The sequence below is a fragment of the Amblyraja radiata genome, chromosome 29 (assembly GCF_010909765.2).
Source record: "Amblyraja radiata isolate CabotCenter1 chromosome 29, sAmbRad1.1.pri, whole genome shotgun sequence".
NCBI classification, from domain to species: Eukaryota; Metazoa; Chordata; class Chondrichthyes; order Rajiformes; family Rajidae; genus Amblyraja; species Amblyraja radiata.
This window is the reverse complement of record NC_045984.1, coordinates 5,669,819-5,686,773: the sequence shown is the minus strand read 5'-3', so window position 1 is coordinate 5,686,773 and position 16,955 is coordinate 5,669,819. Positions and strand designations below refer to the sequence as shown.

The window sequence follows — 16,955 nt, the reverse complement described above, 5'->3', positions numbered from 1 at the left end:
TCCAATGGTAAATGAAAATCAAAAGTGGCAAAGATAGAAGATAGACACAGCATGCTGGAGTAACTCAGCAGGTCAGGTAGCATTTCCGGAGAACATGGACAGGTGACGTTTCAAACCAGAACACGGCCTCAGACATATTTTAGGGGGGAAAGGAGGCAGATATGATAGGAATGGAAGGCATTGCCAAGGGTGGTTGTGGATGCATATAAAATAGGAGCATTTCAGAGGTTTTTAGATAGGCACATGGGCATGCAGAGAATGGAGGAGATGGATCAAGTTCATGCAGATGAGATTAGTTTATCTGGGCATTTCAAAACTAAACTCCGGTTTCCTTCCATATACCAAAGACATGCAGGTTTGTACATTGATTAGCATCTTTTAAATGATCTCCAGTGTGTAGGATAGAACTAGTGTACGTTGATCGTCAGTCGGCGTGGACTCGGTGGGCAAAGGGTCTGTTTTCATGCTGTATCTCTAAAACTAAACACAACTACTCCACACTAATCACTTCTCTCTGGTAAATAAATCCCAAAGATTCATGACCCTCAGACAGAAGAAACCCATCCTCCTCTTAGTTCTAAGTGATTGACTTTTTGTACTGAGACCATGCCTGCTAGGTCTTGTAGCTCCCTTTGGGAGAACATCCAAACTAATCTCTGTCTTCTCAAGCCCTCTCATTCATTTACACTCCAGATTGTACCTTCATGTGTTATTTGTCAAGGGAATGAGCTAGCGTTCCCAATGCTGAAGATAGCAGAACATAAACTCAATGAAAAACACATTGAGTGCATCCCGCTGGCAGTGTCGCGTCAGTGGACAATAAAGTTGAAAAATATCACACGGTGGATCACTGCAGTGTTTCGCCATTAAGGATTAGTTCCTCAGGGTTAGCATTTAAGAGGCTTTTCGATGTACGCATGGATAGTCATGGAATGGAGAGATATGGATCATGTGCTGATAGAGGAGTTGACTTTAATTTGACATCATGTTCGGCACAGATATTGTGGGTCGAAGGGCACGTCCCTGTGCTGTACTGTTCCATGTTCTGTTCTGTGAATGCTGTTCGTGTGATATCATTAACCATTGCAAGATCATTTATTTTGGGAGGTTAGAGCGTCATACAGCACGGAAATAGGCCCTTTGGCCAAACTCGTCCATGCCAACCAAGATGCCCCATCTAAGGTAGTTCCAGTAGGCCGATATCCCTCTAAACCTTTCCTCTCCATGTACGTGTCCAATGTCTTTTAAATCTTGTTACTGTTTCTGCCTCACTACTTCCTTCGGCAGCGCGTTCCACATACCCACCACCCTCTGTGTGAAAAAGTTGCCAATTAAATCTTTCTCCTCTCAAACCTATGTCCAGTTCTCGATTCCCTAACACCGATAAAAAATATTGTGCAATTGAGGTCTTCGAAGACCATGGAGGTCATAAATCTCTTTACCAAAGTATTAAGGTGATAATAATTATTGAATTTATTTAATTATCATTAATTATGATTTATTGTATCTTTTTGGTTATCTTTAAGTAATGTGTTTACAGGCCCGTTATGCTGCTGTAAATAAGAATTTCATTGTTCTATTGTTGGTACATGTTACAATTGAACGCTTGACTCATGAACAAGAACATGTTCTCTTCATAACAACATAGAAAACATGAATAGTACGGGTTTAGTTTAGTTTATTGTCATGTGTAATGAGGTACAGTGAAAAGTAGTTGTTGCGTGCTAACCAGTCAGCGGAAAGACAATACATGATTACAATCCAGCCATTCACAGTGTATAGATACACGATAAATGGAATAACGTTTAGTGCAAGATAAAGCCAGGGGTGTCAAGGGTTATGGGGAGAAGGATGGAGAATGGGACTGAGAGGGAAAGATAGATCAGCCATGATTGAAAGGCAGAATAGACTTGATGGGCTGAATGGCCTAATTCTGCTCCTATCTCATATGGACTTCTTTAGACAGCTCATTCTATGTACTCACCACCCTCTGTCTGAAAAGAGGGCCCATTTAGTTGTCTGAAGGAGGGCCCGGACTCGGAAAGTCACCTATCTGTGTTCTTCAGAGATTCTTCCTGACCCGCAGAGTTATTCCAGCAATATGTGTGTCTTGTTTTGTAAACCATAATGACACTTTAATTTTTGAAAATATTCTGGTTCTGTTTCTACAAGTGGAAGAGTCTAGGACCAGAGGCCATAGCCTCAGAATAAAAGGATGTACTTTTAGAAAGGATATGAGGATTTTCTTTTGTCAGAGGGTGGTGAATCTGTGGAATTAATTGCCACAAATGGCTGTGTAGGCCGTATCAATGGATGTTTTTAAGGCGGAGGTTGACAGATTCGTGATTAGTCCGGGTGTCAGGGTTCATGAGGAGAAGGCAAGAGAATGGGGTTGAGAGGGAAAGATAGATCAGCTGTGATTAAATGGCGGAGTAGACTCGATGGGCTGAATGGCCTAATTCTGCTCCTAGAACTTATGAATTGATGGTTCTGCTATGTAAAATATGCGGTGGTTCCATCAGCCATGAATGTTAGCACAGGTTTGAGGGGTTAATGCCTCCAAATCCTGTTCCTATCCTGGGAAAATGATTTCTAGGACAGTTCAGGTAGGGAGGAGATAACGCGGTCCCACTGCTACCCTCATTTTAAATGGCTAAGAGTTTTCCGTTCTATCAGTACAAAAATCTTAATTCATCAGTGATAGGAGTAGAATTAGGCCATTCGGCACATCAAGTCTACCCCGTCATTCAGTCATGGCTGATCTATCCCTCCCCATTCTCCTGCCTTCTCCCCATAACCTCTGACACCCGTACAAATCAAGAATCTATCTATCTCTGCCTTCAAAGTATCCACTGACTTGGGCTCTACAGCCTTCTGTGGTAAAGAATTCCACAGATTCACTGCCCTGACTCAAAATTTCCCCTGCTCTCCTTCCTAAAATAAGGTTCTTTAGTTCTGAGGCTGTGACCTCTAGTCCTAAACTCTCCCACTAGTGGAAACATCCTCTCCACATCCACTCTATCCAAGCCTTTCACTAATCTGTATGTTTCGATGAAGTCCTCATTATTTTAAACTCCAGCGAGCACAGGCCCAGTGCTGTTAAATGGTCATCATAGGTTAACCTACTTATTCCTATTTAATTCCCCAATCTGTGCAACCACACATTTATTTCAGGAACCCATTCTGCAAAGTAGAAGTTGGAACTGTATTAGAAAAATAGAACAGTGTAGCATAGGAACAGACACTTTGATCGACAGTCCTTGCTGCCAAGTTAAATTGATCTCATCTGCCTGTACGTGACCCAAATTCCCTGCATTTCCATGTGCTCACCTAATATCCTACGGATAGAGTCATCGAGTCATACAGCGTGGAAACAGGCCCTTCAGCCCAACTTGCACACACCGACCATCTACACTAGTCCCACCTGCCTGCTTTTGGCCCATACCCCTCTAAACCTGTCCTATCCATATACCTGTCTACATGCTGCAATAGTACCTGCCTCAACTACCTCCTCCAGCAGCTCGTTCTATATACCCACCACCCTCTGTGTGAAAAAGTTGTCCCTCAGGTACATATTAAATCTTGCCCCTTTCATCTTAAATCTACGTAATTGAGCTACTGTGGGTAAAATTACATTCACCCAGAACCAGGGGCCACAGTTTAAGAATAAGGAGTAAGCCATTTAGAATGGAGACGAGGAAACACTTTTTCTCACAGAGAGTGGTGAATCTGTGGAATTCTCTGCCTCAAAGGGCGGTGGAGGCAGGTTCTCTGGATGCTTTCAAGAGAGAGCTAGATAGGGCTCGTAAAAATAGCGGAGTCAGGGGATATGGGGAGAAGGCAGGAACGGGGTACTGATTGGGGATGATCAGCCATGATCACATTGAATGACGGTGCTGGCTCGACGGGCCAAATGGCCTGCTCCTACACCCTATCTATTCCCCTCATGATCTTATTACATCTCTACAAAATCACCCCTCAACCTCTCGCACTCCAAGGAACAGTCGTAGTCTGCCCAGTCGCTCCCTATAGCTCAGGCCCTTGAGTCTTGGCAACATTGAGACTGTTCCACCATTTAATAAGGTCAGGGTGATGCAATTATAACATGAACTTCCTATTCCCATTTATCTTGGTTACTCTCCATCTTTTGCTTCTCAGAAATCTAGATATTCAATGGCTTTGCCTCACTAACCTTTTTGGCTGAGAGTTCCAAAAATCCACAACCCCCAGAGGAGAAATGAAAATCTCTTCATCCCTGTCTGTATCTCCACTGGTCTAGGAATAGATCAGTGGAAATACAGGGAACTGCAGATACTGGTTTACAACAAAAAAAACGACACAAAGTGCTGGGGTAACTCAGTATGTCAAAGTTTAAAGGAGATGTGTGGGGTGTTTTTTTTTTACACAGAGGGTGATGAGTACCCGGAACATGCAGATATGGGTGGTGGTTGAGGTAGATACGTTACTTTGGATAGGCATATGGATGTGCAGGGAATGGAAGGATATGGATTATGGGCTGGGAGATATGTGATGGTCTTGGCATCATGTTCGGCACAAACATTGTGGGCCGAAGGGCCAGTCCCTGTGCCGTACTGTTCTATGTTCTACGTCACACAGCAGTTCTGTAGAACATGGATAGGTGATGTTTCGGGATCGGGAACCTTCTTCAGAGTTTGAAGAAATGATGCGGGCCCTTAAAATCACCTGAAGTGAAAGGCATGGGGTCAAGGAAAGAGCGTTCACATCGCGGCCCTGTTTCCACCGATCTTTCCACCACCACGCACAAGAAGCACAAGAAGCACAAGACAGACACCATTGTGCAGATGCCGAGACGTGTGTTCAGCTCTGGATGAACAACTTCTAATCTTGTATGTGGATTCGATAAGAAGAGTGAAAGGCATCAGGTGTTGCCGGAACCGCTGAGTTACTCCAGCACTTTGTGTCTTTTTTTGTAGGAAGAGGCCATTCAGCCCTTCATATCTGGGCTGGTCACACTTTCCCACTGTGCATGGTATGGCCCTCATTTGTTCATTAGTTCTTACAGGAGCAGAATTAGGCCATTTGGCCCATCAATTCTACTCCGCCATTCAATCATGGCTGATCTATCTTTCCCTCTCAACCCAATTCTCCTGCCTTCTCCCCATAACCCCTGACACCCCTACTAACCAAGAATCTGTTAATCATAGCCTTAAATCATCCATTGATTTGCTCTCCACAGCATCCAAGCTTGTTTCTTTTTGACTTTCTTTAACCTTGTTTCCTTACAACTGTTTGAAAACAAAAACCTGATATACACAAACCAAATAAATATGCAAGAGTGCAGTCATTAGAAGCGGTGTCACAGTACTGAAAATTGTTTGTTTGTTTGGTACCATGATTTCTTAGCAGATAAACAGGAAGCTAAATCAATCCAACTTTCATTGAGTGGACCACTCTGACTCAGAACAAAGCAACTCAGCGGTGCTTCCCGACGCAAAATGTCACACATTAAATTGCCTGGTTTGCATGAGAGAGGTTCTGGGGAGGAGGGTGAGAGGAAGAGTGAGGCCGATAGAGAGGTGTCCGACATGACTCACCTCCACAGCTTCCAGGATCTGTTTCACAGCGTGAGCTGCATCCCGCTCGCTGTAATATCCCTTCTCCACAATCCTGGGGAATTCAAACAAAAATTATTTGCACATTTTCTGAATTTTGTTTTTGAACGCCATGGACCAGTAATGCGATCAAGGCAGCCATCTGGTCGGTGGGGGGGCTGCAAGCCGGTGCCCTGTCAGCAGCATGTTAGTTTTTTTCAACTTTTTTTATTTTTTTAGTATGTTTTAAAGTGTGTTTTTAATGTTTCTTTGTGTGTCTTGTGTGGGAGGTGGTGTGGGGGGGGGGTGAGGGGGAAACCGTTTTGGTCGCCTCCTCCACGGAGAGGCGACTTTTTCCAGGTCGCCTCCCCCGTGGCCTAACAGCAAGGATCGGTCCGGCCTTTCCCGGAGCCTGAAGCCGCGGTCTGCAGAGCTCCAGCCGGCGCGGCGTCTGCAGCCCGGGATCTCACATTGGGGACCCGGGAGAAGAAGAAGCTCCATCGGCCTACTTCTACCACGGGCCCGGCGTTGACTTACGATCACCCCTGGAGGGGAGCTTCGACCGCCGGCCCTGCGGTCTGCGGTGCTTCTGGCTGCGGTGTGGCGGGGACTTTAAATCTTCGACCTCCGGCCTGCGGCCTACACCAACCAAAGCCGTGGTCTCCGGTGGGGAAGAGCAGACTCTGGACTTACCTGGACCTTTACCTGTCTGCACATCTGGACGCCCGCAGCGACGGCTGTGGAGGGTTGAGGTCCCGGCTACGGGGGAAAATGGAGGAGGACTGGCCAATTTTTGTGCCTTCCATCACAGTGATGAATGCTGTGGTGGATGTTAGTGTTAAATTTTTATTGTGTATTGTGTGTCCTTTATCATTGTACCGCTGCTGACAAATTCATTTCACTTGCACTTTATGTGCACTGTGACGAATAAAACCGTATTGTATTGTATTGCATTGTATCTTTGGACTCTGAACGTGACATCTTCATCCGTGTGCTCTGCGCAAAAGTGCGTGGCTTCACTTCAGTTGCTCCCATGACCCTAAGAAGAGGCCATTCAGCCCTTCATGCCTGTGCTGGTCATTCACTGTTTGTTTATTATTACTGTCACGTGTACCGAGATAAAAGATATTGTTTGCGTGTCATCCAGTCAGAAAAAAAATCCATGAATATAATCTTATAATCAAAACAAACACATGGCACAGTGGTGCAGCGGGAGAGTTGCTGCCTCACAGCGCAAGAGACCCATGTTGGATCCTGACTACGGGTGCTGTCTGTGTGGAGATTGTACCTTCTCCCTGTGACCATGTGGGTTTTCTCCGGTTGCTCTGGTTTCCTCCCACACTCCAAAGATGTCGTTTGTCGGTTAATTGACTTCTGTAAATAGTAAATGATCCCTAGAGTGTAGGATAGTGCGAGTGTACGGGGTGATCGCTGGTTGGCGCTGTCTCTGTGGGCCAAAGGTCCTGTTTCTGCGCTGTATTTCTAAAGTCTAAAGCTTTGAGATACTGTTGTAATGAGTGTAGTTTAACATTTTAACTAAGTCGTCAGACTGTTCTGGTTCAGATAGATTTGATATCTCCCACACTTACAGCACTTGGAGCCTGAATCTAATTAGATCTGATTGTATCTGCCTTTCACTGATGTAAACACAAGTTAGTTCACTCAACCAAGACGTTCATATTCCACTCGATAGACATCTGAGAAAGTAACCAAGCCACTTCCCTTTAAAAAAAAAAAAAAAATCCAGAATTAATCTGTGAAATGATGATTTAGTTTTGCACACTGATCCACACTCTGCTGGCTCATTTGGGGAATGAAGACTGAAGAAGGGTCCCGACCCAAAACGTTGCCTGTCTATTCCCTCTATGGACGCTACCTGACCGACTGAGTTTGTGCAGCACTTTGTATTTGGCTCAATAAATACAGCTCCCTGTATCATCCTATTAGTTTAGTTTAGCTTAGTTCAGAGATACGGCATGGAAACCGGCCCTTCGGCCCACCCGAGTCCGTGCCGACCAGCGATCCCCGCTCACTAGCACTATCCTACACACTGGGGACATTTAACAATTTTTACCAAAGCCAAATCAACCTACAAACCTGTGGAGTGTCTTTGGCGTGTGGGAGGAAACCGGAGCACCCGGGGAAAACCCACGTGGTCACGGGGAGAACGTGCAACCTCCGTACAGACAGCACCCGTGGTCAGGATCGAACCCGGGTCTCTGGCGCTGTAAGGCAGCAACTCTACCGCTGCGCCACCGTGCAGACACCACACCGACTGAATTTTAATTTTTCGTTTCATCTTCCTCATAAACCTCCAGAAAGAAAACTAGCCGGTGCCTGGCTGCTTCACAAAGGTCAGACATTTGAGAACAGAGTCTGGTATCAGTCGCACGCACCTGTCAAAGAGCTCCCCACCAGTCACCAGCTCCAGGATCAGGATAATCTCTGTGGGGGTCTCAAAGATTTCCTTTAGTTTAATCTACAGGAACAAGAGAATAATGATTATAGATTATAGTTCATTGACTTAAATCCTATTGACCAAAATTGCAATGCAATGTGATGGATGTGTCATCTAACAAAATGGCAGATTAGACATGTAACCTATAGACACAAAAAGCTGGAGTAACTCAGAGGGACAGGCAGCATCTCTGGAGAGAAGGAATGGGTGATGTTTCGGGTCGAGACCCTTCTTCAGACATCACCCATTCCTTCTCTCCAGAGATGCTGCCTGTCCCGTTGAGTTACTCCAGCTTTTTGTGTCTATCTTCGGTTTAAACCAGCATCTGCAGTTCCTTCTTGCAACATGTAACCTGCTGGCCTTGTTTAGAATGTAGAAACAAGGAAATGCAGATGCTGATTTACAAAAAAATGATACAAAGTGCTGGAGGAACTCAGCAGGTCAGACAGCACCTCTGGACAACATGGATAGGTGAATAGATGTTGTTTTGAAGGGTCCCGACCCAAAACGGCACCTTTCCACTTTTTCCAGAAATGCTGCCTAACTCCAGCTGACTCCATTTTGTGTCTACCTTTGGTATAAACCAGCGTGTGCAGTTTCTTTTTATTACATCAGGTAATGTTTTGGGTTGGGATCCTTATTCAGACTGATTGTAGGTTGGGGAGAAAGCTGGAGGAGAGGAGCTGCCACATTTTGTCCCGCCTCTCCTCCCTCCCATCTTTTTTCCGCACCTCCCCCCCACCTACAATCAGTCTGAAGCAGGGTCCCGACCCGAAACATCGCCTATCCATGTTCTCCAGAGATGCTGCTTGACCCGCAGAGTCACTGCGGCATTTGTGCCCTTCTCCACCCTTGTTCTGAGCCCATTCACCATGTTCTACGGTAAAACATGAACATTTTTGCTTGTTATCGCATCGGTTTCAGACATTCAAAAAGAGACTGTAAATTCCTCCAAGGTACGCTGATGGATTACACCCACAGAGCTGGGCTGCAATCCAACAGCACGCTGAGCCTTGGCCAAGTTAGATCTCACAAAGATCAATGTGAAGCAACGGATGTTTGGAAGAATTGCAAACTTACTTTTTATTGATCTATTTATCACAGTTACTTTCAGTTGTTCTTAAGCTTGTGCATCTTGCCTGGTGCTGGATTCTTTCTCATAATACTTTAATCTTGTTGAAACAGACAACAGTCCCTACAGTGAAGATGTGGATCGCAAACATGTCTGAGACACTACATTTGGAAAACATTAGGCTTGTCTTGGCGGAAAAACCAGATCAATTTCTCAAGACATGGACACCCTTCACCGAATTCTTACAAGAATAGCATGGTGCAACACAAATTTAAATTTAAATCCGATGCCGGGTTTGGTGAGGTGGGTTTGGGGGGGGGGGGGCCAAGGTATATCTCCACCTTTCTTTTTCTTCTTTCTACTTTCTATATCTTTCAGCCACATTACTTTGGTAGTTTAGGGGTCTTTCTTTTGTTCTTTTTCGATCTATCTTTTCACTTTTCACTTTTTTCATTTCTTGTTTTCTTCTTCTTTTCCTTTTTCATTTTCAAAGTTTAGGTTATAAGGTTACAAATGAAGCTGTTCAATAATTGTATAATTTTAGATGCCGAATGTTTTACAATTTGTTTGTACAATTGTTTCTAATAAAAATTAAAAAAATATAAAAATAAAATAAATAAAAAATTTAAATCTTGTCAACCTGCAGGATGGCACAGTTGTGTAGCTGAGAGATCTGCTGCCTCACAGCAAAAGAGACGGGCTCAATGGATATACGAAGGGGAAATCATGCTTGACTAATCTTCTGGGATTTTTCGACGATGTAACTAGGAAAATGGACAAGGGAGAGCCAGTGGATGTAGTGTACCTGGACTTTCAGAAAGAATTTGATAAGGTCCCACATAGGAGATTAATGGGCAAAATTAAAGCACGTGGTATTGGGGGTTGGATAGAAAATTGGTTGGCAGACAGGAAGCAAAGAGTAGGGATTAACGGGTCCCTTTCAGAATGGCAGGCAGTGATTAGTGGGGTACCGCAAGGCTTCGTGCTGGGACCACAGCTATTTACAATATACATTAATGATTTCGATGAAGGGATTAAAAGTAACAAATTTGCAGATGGCACAAAGCTGGGTGGCAGTGTGAACCAAAGATACTATGGTGTGAACTGTGAGGAGGATGCTATGAGAATGCAGGGTGACTTGGCCAGGTTTGGGTGAGTGGGCTGATGCATGTCAAATGCAATTTAATGTGGATAAATGTGAGGTTATCCACTGTGGTGGCAAAAACAGGAAGGCAGACTATTATTTGAATGGTGTCAAGTTGGGAAAAGGGGAAGTACAACGAGATCTGGGGGTCTTTGTTCATCAGGCACTGAAAGTAAGCATGCAGTTACAGCAGGCAGTGAAGAAAGTTAATGGCAGGTTGGGCTTCATAACAAGAGTAGTGAGTATAGAAGCAAAGAGGTCCTTCTGCAGTTGTACAGGGCCCTAGTGAGACCGCACCTGGAGTATTGTATGCAGTTTTGGTCTCCAAATTTGAGGGTGGACATTCTTGCTATTGAGTGCAGCGTAGGTTCACAAGGTTAATTTCCGGGATGGCGGGAATGTCATATGTTGATAGAATGGAGAGGCTGGGCTTGTATACTCTGGAATTTAGAAGGATGAGAGGGTATCTTATTGAAACATATAAGATTATTAAGGGATTGGACACGCTAGAGGCAGGAAACATGTCCCCGATGTTGGGGGAGTCCAGAACCAGGGGCCACTGTTTAAGAATTAGGGGTAGGCCTTTTAGAACAGAGATGAGGAAAAACTTTTTCACCCAGAGAGTTGTGAATCTGTGGAATTCTCTGCCTCAGAACACAGTGGAGGTCAATTCTCTGGATGCTTTCAAGAAAGAGTTAGATGGAGCTCTTAAAGAGAGCGGAGTCAAGGGTTATGGGGAGAAGGCAGGAAATGGGTACTGATTATGGATGATCAGCCATGATCACAGTGAATGCGGTGCTGGTCTGCACGGAGTTTGTCCATTCTCCCCGTGACTGCGTGGGTTTTCTCCGGGTGCTCCGGTTTCCTCCCATATTCCGAAGACCTATTGGTTTGTAGGTTAATTGGCTTTGGTAAAAATTGTAAATTTATCCCTGGTGTGTAGGATAGTGCTAGTGTACGGCTTGGTCGCAGGTCAGCGCGGACTCGTTGGGCCGAAGGACCCCTTTCTGCACTGTATCTCTAAAGCCTGAAGTGCGCTCTCGTGCATTTGCCAGGATTAAAGGAGGCCCACCTGTACTTTTCCAGGTGCCGGAATATCGGAGTTGGACCTGTACTTTGTTCGCATCTTTACTCCCATTGCATCGAGTCAGGAACACAAAGGAAGAATGGATTATCAGAGGTGTCAAAGGTACAAACCAGAGAGTGAGAGCAAAGATTAGATGTTCATGGTGAGAAAAGGTGAGCAGTGGTATTGTACAATGGTCAGCCCTGGGACCGAAGAGAGATACAAAATGGTGGAGTAACTCAACGGGACAGGCAGCATCTTTGGAGAGAAGGAATGGACGATGTTTCGGGTCAAGACCCTTCTTTAGACTGATGTCAGGTGAGAGGGAGATACATAGATAAGGTTACGTGAGGTGTGAAAACAGGAAAAAGGGCATGGAGATGAAGGAAAATGTAGAATAGATCATCGTGAGCTGGGAGAAGGCAACAACAAAGCAAACAGAGATGAAATGTAGTCAGAGACAGTAAGACTGGTCAGAGAACTGGGAAGGGGGGAGGGATGGAGAGAGATGGAAAGCAAATGGGCCTGGGACCATAGTTGTTCTCTATTTAAATTAACGATTTGGACTCTGGTATCAATTTCTGAATTTGTGGATGATACCAAATTGAAGTGACTGTCAAAGCTGAGGAAGATGGCAACAAATCACAGCAGGATATTAATAAAGTAAACATATGGAATGGAAAAAATAATCAATATAGATAAATGGGATCTAGAATGATTTAGTAGGAAAAACAGGGAAGGACACTTACTACTTTAAAATTGAGTCGGGTTAAAGGACCTCAGAATACAAATACACCAATTACTAGATGTTTATTGATTGATTGAAAGATACAGTGTGGAAACAGGCCCTTCAGCCCACCAAGTCCACGCGGACCATCGATCACTCGTTCATAGTAGTTCTATATTATCCCAGTTTCGCATCCTACACAATGCACATGAGGGGCAATTTACAGAGGCCAATTAACCTAGAAACCCGCAACTCTTTGGGTGGGAGGAAACCAGAGCACCCGGAGGAAACCGAAACGGTCACAGGGAGAATGTGCAAACTCCACACAGACAGCATGCGAGGTCAGGATTGAAACCAGGTCTCTAACACTGTGAGGCAGCAGCTCTACCAGCTTACAAACTGTACCAGTTGCCTTCCTATAGTAGGTGACCGAAACTGAACACAATATTCTATGTCCTTATACAACTGCAACATAACGTCCCAACCGCTATACTCAGTGCTTTTCTGATGAAGGCTAGTGTGCCAAATGCCTTCTTCATACCTGATCTCCCGGTGGCTCAGCACTTCAACTCCCCCTTCCATTCCGAATCTAACCTTTCTGTCCTGGGCCTCCTCCATGGCCAGAGTAAGGACCACTGTAAATTTCAGGAGCAGCACCTCACATTTCGCTTGGGCAGCCTGCACCCCAGCGGTATGAACATTGACTTCTCTAATTTCAGGTAGTCCCTGCTTTCTCCTCCCCATCTCAGCTCTCCCTCAGCCCACTGTCTCCGCCTCTTCCTTTAAGTAAGTAAGTAAGTTTATTGGCCAAGTATTCACATACAAGGAATTTGCCTTGGTGCTGCGCCCACAAGTAACAACATGACATACAGTGACAGTTACGACTGACTCAGAAAACACTAAACATTAATAATAATAAAACATTAATGATAAAACACCATTGATCAAGCATGTGAACCAACAAAATACCGCCCAAAATTCTTCCCCCCCCCCCCCTCACATCAGTCTGAAGAAAGGTTTCGACCCGAAACGTTGCCTATTTCCTTCGCTCCATAGATGCTGCCTCACCCTCTGAGTTTCTCCAGCATTTTTGTTTGCCTTCTTCATAACCCTGTCCATCTGTGACACCATTTTCAAGGCACTATGTACTTGTGCTCCTAGCTCCCTATATTCAACAACACTACATTACACTGGGAAGGTCCTAACTTGATTTGATGTCCCAAATTGCACACGTCCAATTGATTTTGCATGTTCTCCGCCTGAGTGTTCACGTTCCCCCCCACATCCCAAATACACGCTGGCATGTTAATGGGCAGCTGCAAGTTATTCCTTAACAAAGGTAAATGGCAAGAAGTCTTAAAGGGGAATTAAGGGCATGTGTGCGAGAGAGCAGTTGATCAGGGCTGCAGAGGAATAAGGAGGAGGGAATGGGACATGATATGGCTCTATTGGGAATGAACATGTACCCGATGGGCCAAATGGCCTCATAATGTATTGTGACAAGTTAAGTTATAGCCTTAAGTGAACTGGAGGGACTTTTATGTCAATCTAGTTGGTTCATGTTCATCATTACTGTGGTTGAACACAAAATGCCGGAGTAACTCAGCGGGTCAGACAGCATCTCTGAAGAAAAAGTATAGGTTCATTATAACTGTGTGTAGGATAGTGTTAGAGTGCGGGGATCGCACACTGACTGAATCAGTCTGAAGAAGAAGGGTCTTGACCCGAAACGTCACCTATTCCTTTTCTCCAGTGATGCTGCCTGACCCGCTGAGTTAATCCAGCATTTTGCAACTATCTTCGGTGTAAACCAGCATGTGCAGTTCCTTCCTACACATTACTGTGGTTAGCTTTTTTTTAAAACATAATTCCACATTTACTTAATGGAGTTTGAATAACCCAGCTATCATGGCAGGATGGGAACTCCTTTCTCTGGATGAGTGACCCAGAATTTCTGGCTGCAGGTCCAGCAACAACTACAATGGTCTGTAAATCCTGTGTAATCCGAAATCATCACCCGTCCAAGCTATTCTAAAACACATTCTTCATCTCCAGCTCGATCATTATTTCTGGCATTGCATCTTGTTATACTCAAACTATTATTCATCCAGCTAGCCGACCACTTCTCTCAACTAAGCGTCATCCTACATCTGTGCCTCAGTCTGCAGCACACACTCACTGGAAACAGATAGACTCTGCCTCACTCCATGGCAATTTATACTGAATGAATAAAATCACCCCTTCACCACCTTTCGTCTCACAACAACTGCACACGGTGAATGGTTATCGGTTAACCTAAAGATTTATTTCAGGGCTGCTTTTTCAGACAATCACTGTCCACACGGCTGATGGCCTTATTTAGGTATTACCATCACTGTGCTATATATTTTTCTTTTTTAGTTTGGAGACACAGCGCGGAAACAGGCCCTTCGGCCCACCCAGTCCGCGTCGACCAGTGATCCCCGCACACTAACACCATCCTATATACACGCTAGGGACGATTTACAAATTTTCACTGAAGCCAATTAACCTACAAACCACAACAAATAATCCTCCGCCATTTCTGTCACTTCCAACGTGACCCCACCACTCGCCACATCTTCCCATCTCCCCCCATGTCTGCCTTCAGCAAAGACCGCTCCCTCTGCAACTCCCTCGTCAATTCTTCCCTTCCCTCCCGTACCACCCCGTCCCCGGGCACTTTCCGTTGCAACCGCAAGAGATGCAACACTTGTCCCTTCACCTCCCCCCTCGACTCCATTCAAGGACCCAAGCAGTCGTTCCAGGTGCGACAAAGGTTCACCTGTATCTCCTCCAACCTCATCTACTGCATCCGCTGCTCTAGATGTCAGCTGATTTACATCGGGGAGACTAAGCGGAGGTTGGGCGATTGTTTCGCCGAACACCTCCGCTCAGTCCGCAATAACCTACCTGAACTCCCGGTGGCTCAGCACTTCAACTCCCCCTCCCATTCCCAATCCGACCTCTCTGTCCTGGGTCTCCTCCATTGCCAGAGTGAGCAACACCGGAAATTGGAGGAACAGCACCTCATATTCCGCCTGGGTTGCTTGCGTCCGGCTGGCATGAACGTTGAATTCTCCCAGTTTTGCTAGCCCTTGCTGTCTCCTCCCCTTCCTTAACCCTCGAGTTGTCTCCTCCCATCCCCCCACCCTCGGGCTCCTCCTCCTCCCTTTTTCCTTCCTTCTCCCCCCCACCCCCCATCAGTCTGAAGAAGAGTTTCGGCCCAAAACGTTACCTATCTCCTTCGCTCCATAGATGCTGCTGCACCCGCTGAGTTTCTCCAGCATTTTTGTGTACCGACAACCTACAAACCTGTACCTCTTTGGTGTGTGAGAGGAAACCGGAGAAAATACACGTAGGTTATGGAGAGAATGTACAAACTACATACAGACAATTGCCGTAGTCAGGGTCGAACCTGGGTCTCTGGCGCTGTAAGGCAGCAACTCTACCGCTGTGCCAGCGTGCCGCCCTATCTATTATAATTTGGGGACAGTATAGGCGATGCGCGCGAGCTGGGAACAAACTATGTGGTGCACACAAATTGCTGACAGAATTCTCTAAACAAAACGCTCAGGTCTATTGATAGTATAACGCTGCTTGAACAGTTAGCCCTGGCTCTCCTGCTCTGCTTTCCATTGCCATGTGCCCTGCATCGTAGCTGGATTGCTGGGACTATACTGAAGCCTGGGTGAGAAGAGAGTGCAGACAAAGTGGCGCAGCTGGTCCACCCGCTGCCTCACAGTGCCAGAGACCCTGGTTCGATCCTGACCTCGGGTGCTGTAACTGTGTGGTATTTGCACATTCTCCCGGTGACCAAGTGGGTTTCCTCCAGGTGCTCTGGTTTCCTCCCACATCCCAAAGACGTGCAGGTTGGTAGGTTAATTGGCCTCTGTATTGGGAGTGGATAGGAACGTGGGATAACTTAGAAGTCGTGTGAAAGGATGATCTTTGGTTCCGAGGTACATCCAATCAAATCAGATAATACTACAAATAAGTCCAACCAAGTCAAACTCTGGTACAATAGGCAGCGCAAAGAGAAAGATACAGAATGCAGAATATAGTTCTCAGCATTGGAGCATAATGTTTCCTGAGAGAGTCCAATGTCCATAATAGGGTAGAGGTGAATTGGACAGTACCCTAGCTTATGGAAGGAACATTCAGAAGCCTGATAACAGAGGGGAAAAGCTGTTCCTGAGCCTGTGGTGCTCACTTCCAAGCTTCTGTATCTTTTGCCTGATGGGAGTGGGGAGAAGGAGGAATGATCGGGGTGGGATAAGTAGTAGAAACAAAGAACTGCAGTTGCTTGTTTATAACAAAAAGAGACACATAGTGCTGGTGTAATTCAGCGGGTCAGGCAGCATCAATGGAGAAAAATAATGGGTGACGTTTTGAGGCCGGACTCTTCTTCAAAGTGGGTCTCACGAGTGTTTGATTATGTGGCTGCTTTCCCGAGGCAGCGTGAAGTGTAGATGGAGTTAATGATGGGCAGTCTGGTCTGTGCGATGGACTGGTAATCTGTGACATTAATTGCAGTCTTGGGCAGAGCTGTTCCAAAACCAAGCTGTGATGAAACCCAACAGTATGTTTTGTTCCAGGTGAGGCAGAGGTTCACCTGCACCTCCTCCAACCTCATCTACTGCATCCGCTGTTCCAGGTGTCAGCTGCTCTACATCAGTGAGACCAAGCGCAGGCTTGGCGATCGCTTCGCCCAACACCTCTGCTCAGTTTGCAATAACCACTCTGATCTCCCGGTGGCCCAGCACTTCAACTCCCACTCCCATTCCGAATCCGACCTTTCTGTCCTGGGCCTCCTCCATGGCCAGAGTGAGGACCACCGCAAATTGGAGGAGCAGCACCTCATATTTCGCTTGGGTAGTTTACACCCCAGCGGTAT

The 16,955-nt window shown here is 45.7% G+C and overlaps 1 protein-coding gene across 2 annotated transcripts in view; it reads right to left on the bottom strand.

Annotated features, from left to right (window-relative positions):
• The window catches only part of LOC116989266 (calcium/calmodulin-dependent protein kinase type IV-like), a 150,744-nt gene that overhangs the window by 33,585 nt on the left and 100,204 nt on the right, over positions 1–16,955 (bottom strand). For both annotated transcript variants that reach the window (XM_033046456.1, XM_033046458.1), the window contains 2 exons: positions 7,970–8,052; positions 5,577–5,649 (listed from right to left, as the gene is read on the bottom strand). In XM_033046456.1, the coding sequence (XP_032902347.1) occupies positions 5,577–5,649; positions 7,970–8,052 (156 nt within the window). The remainder of the gene's footprint in view (positions 1–5,576; positions 5,650–7,969; positions 8,053–16,955) is intronic.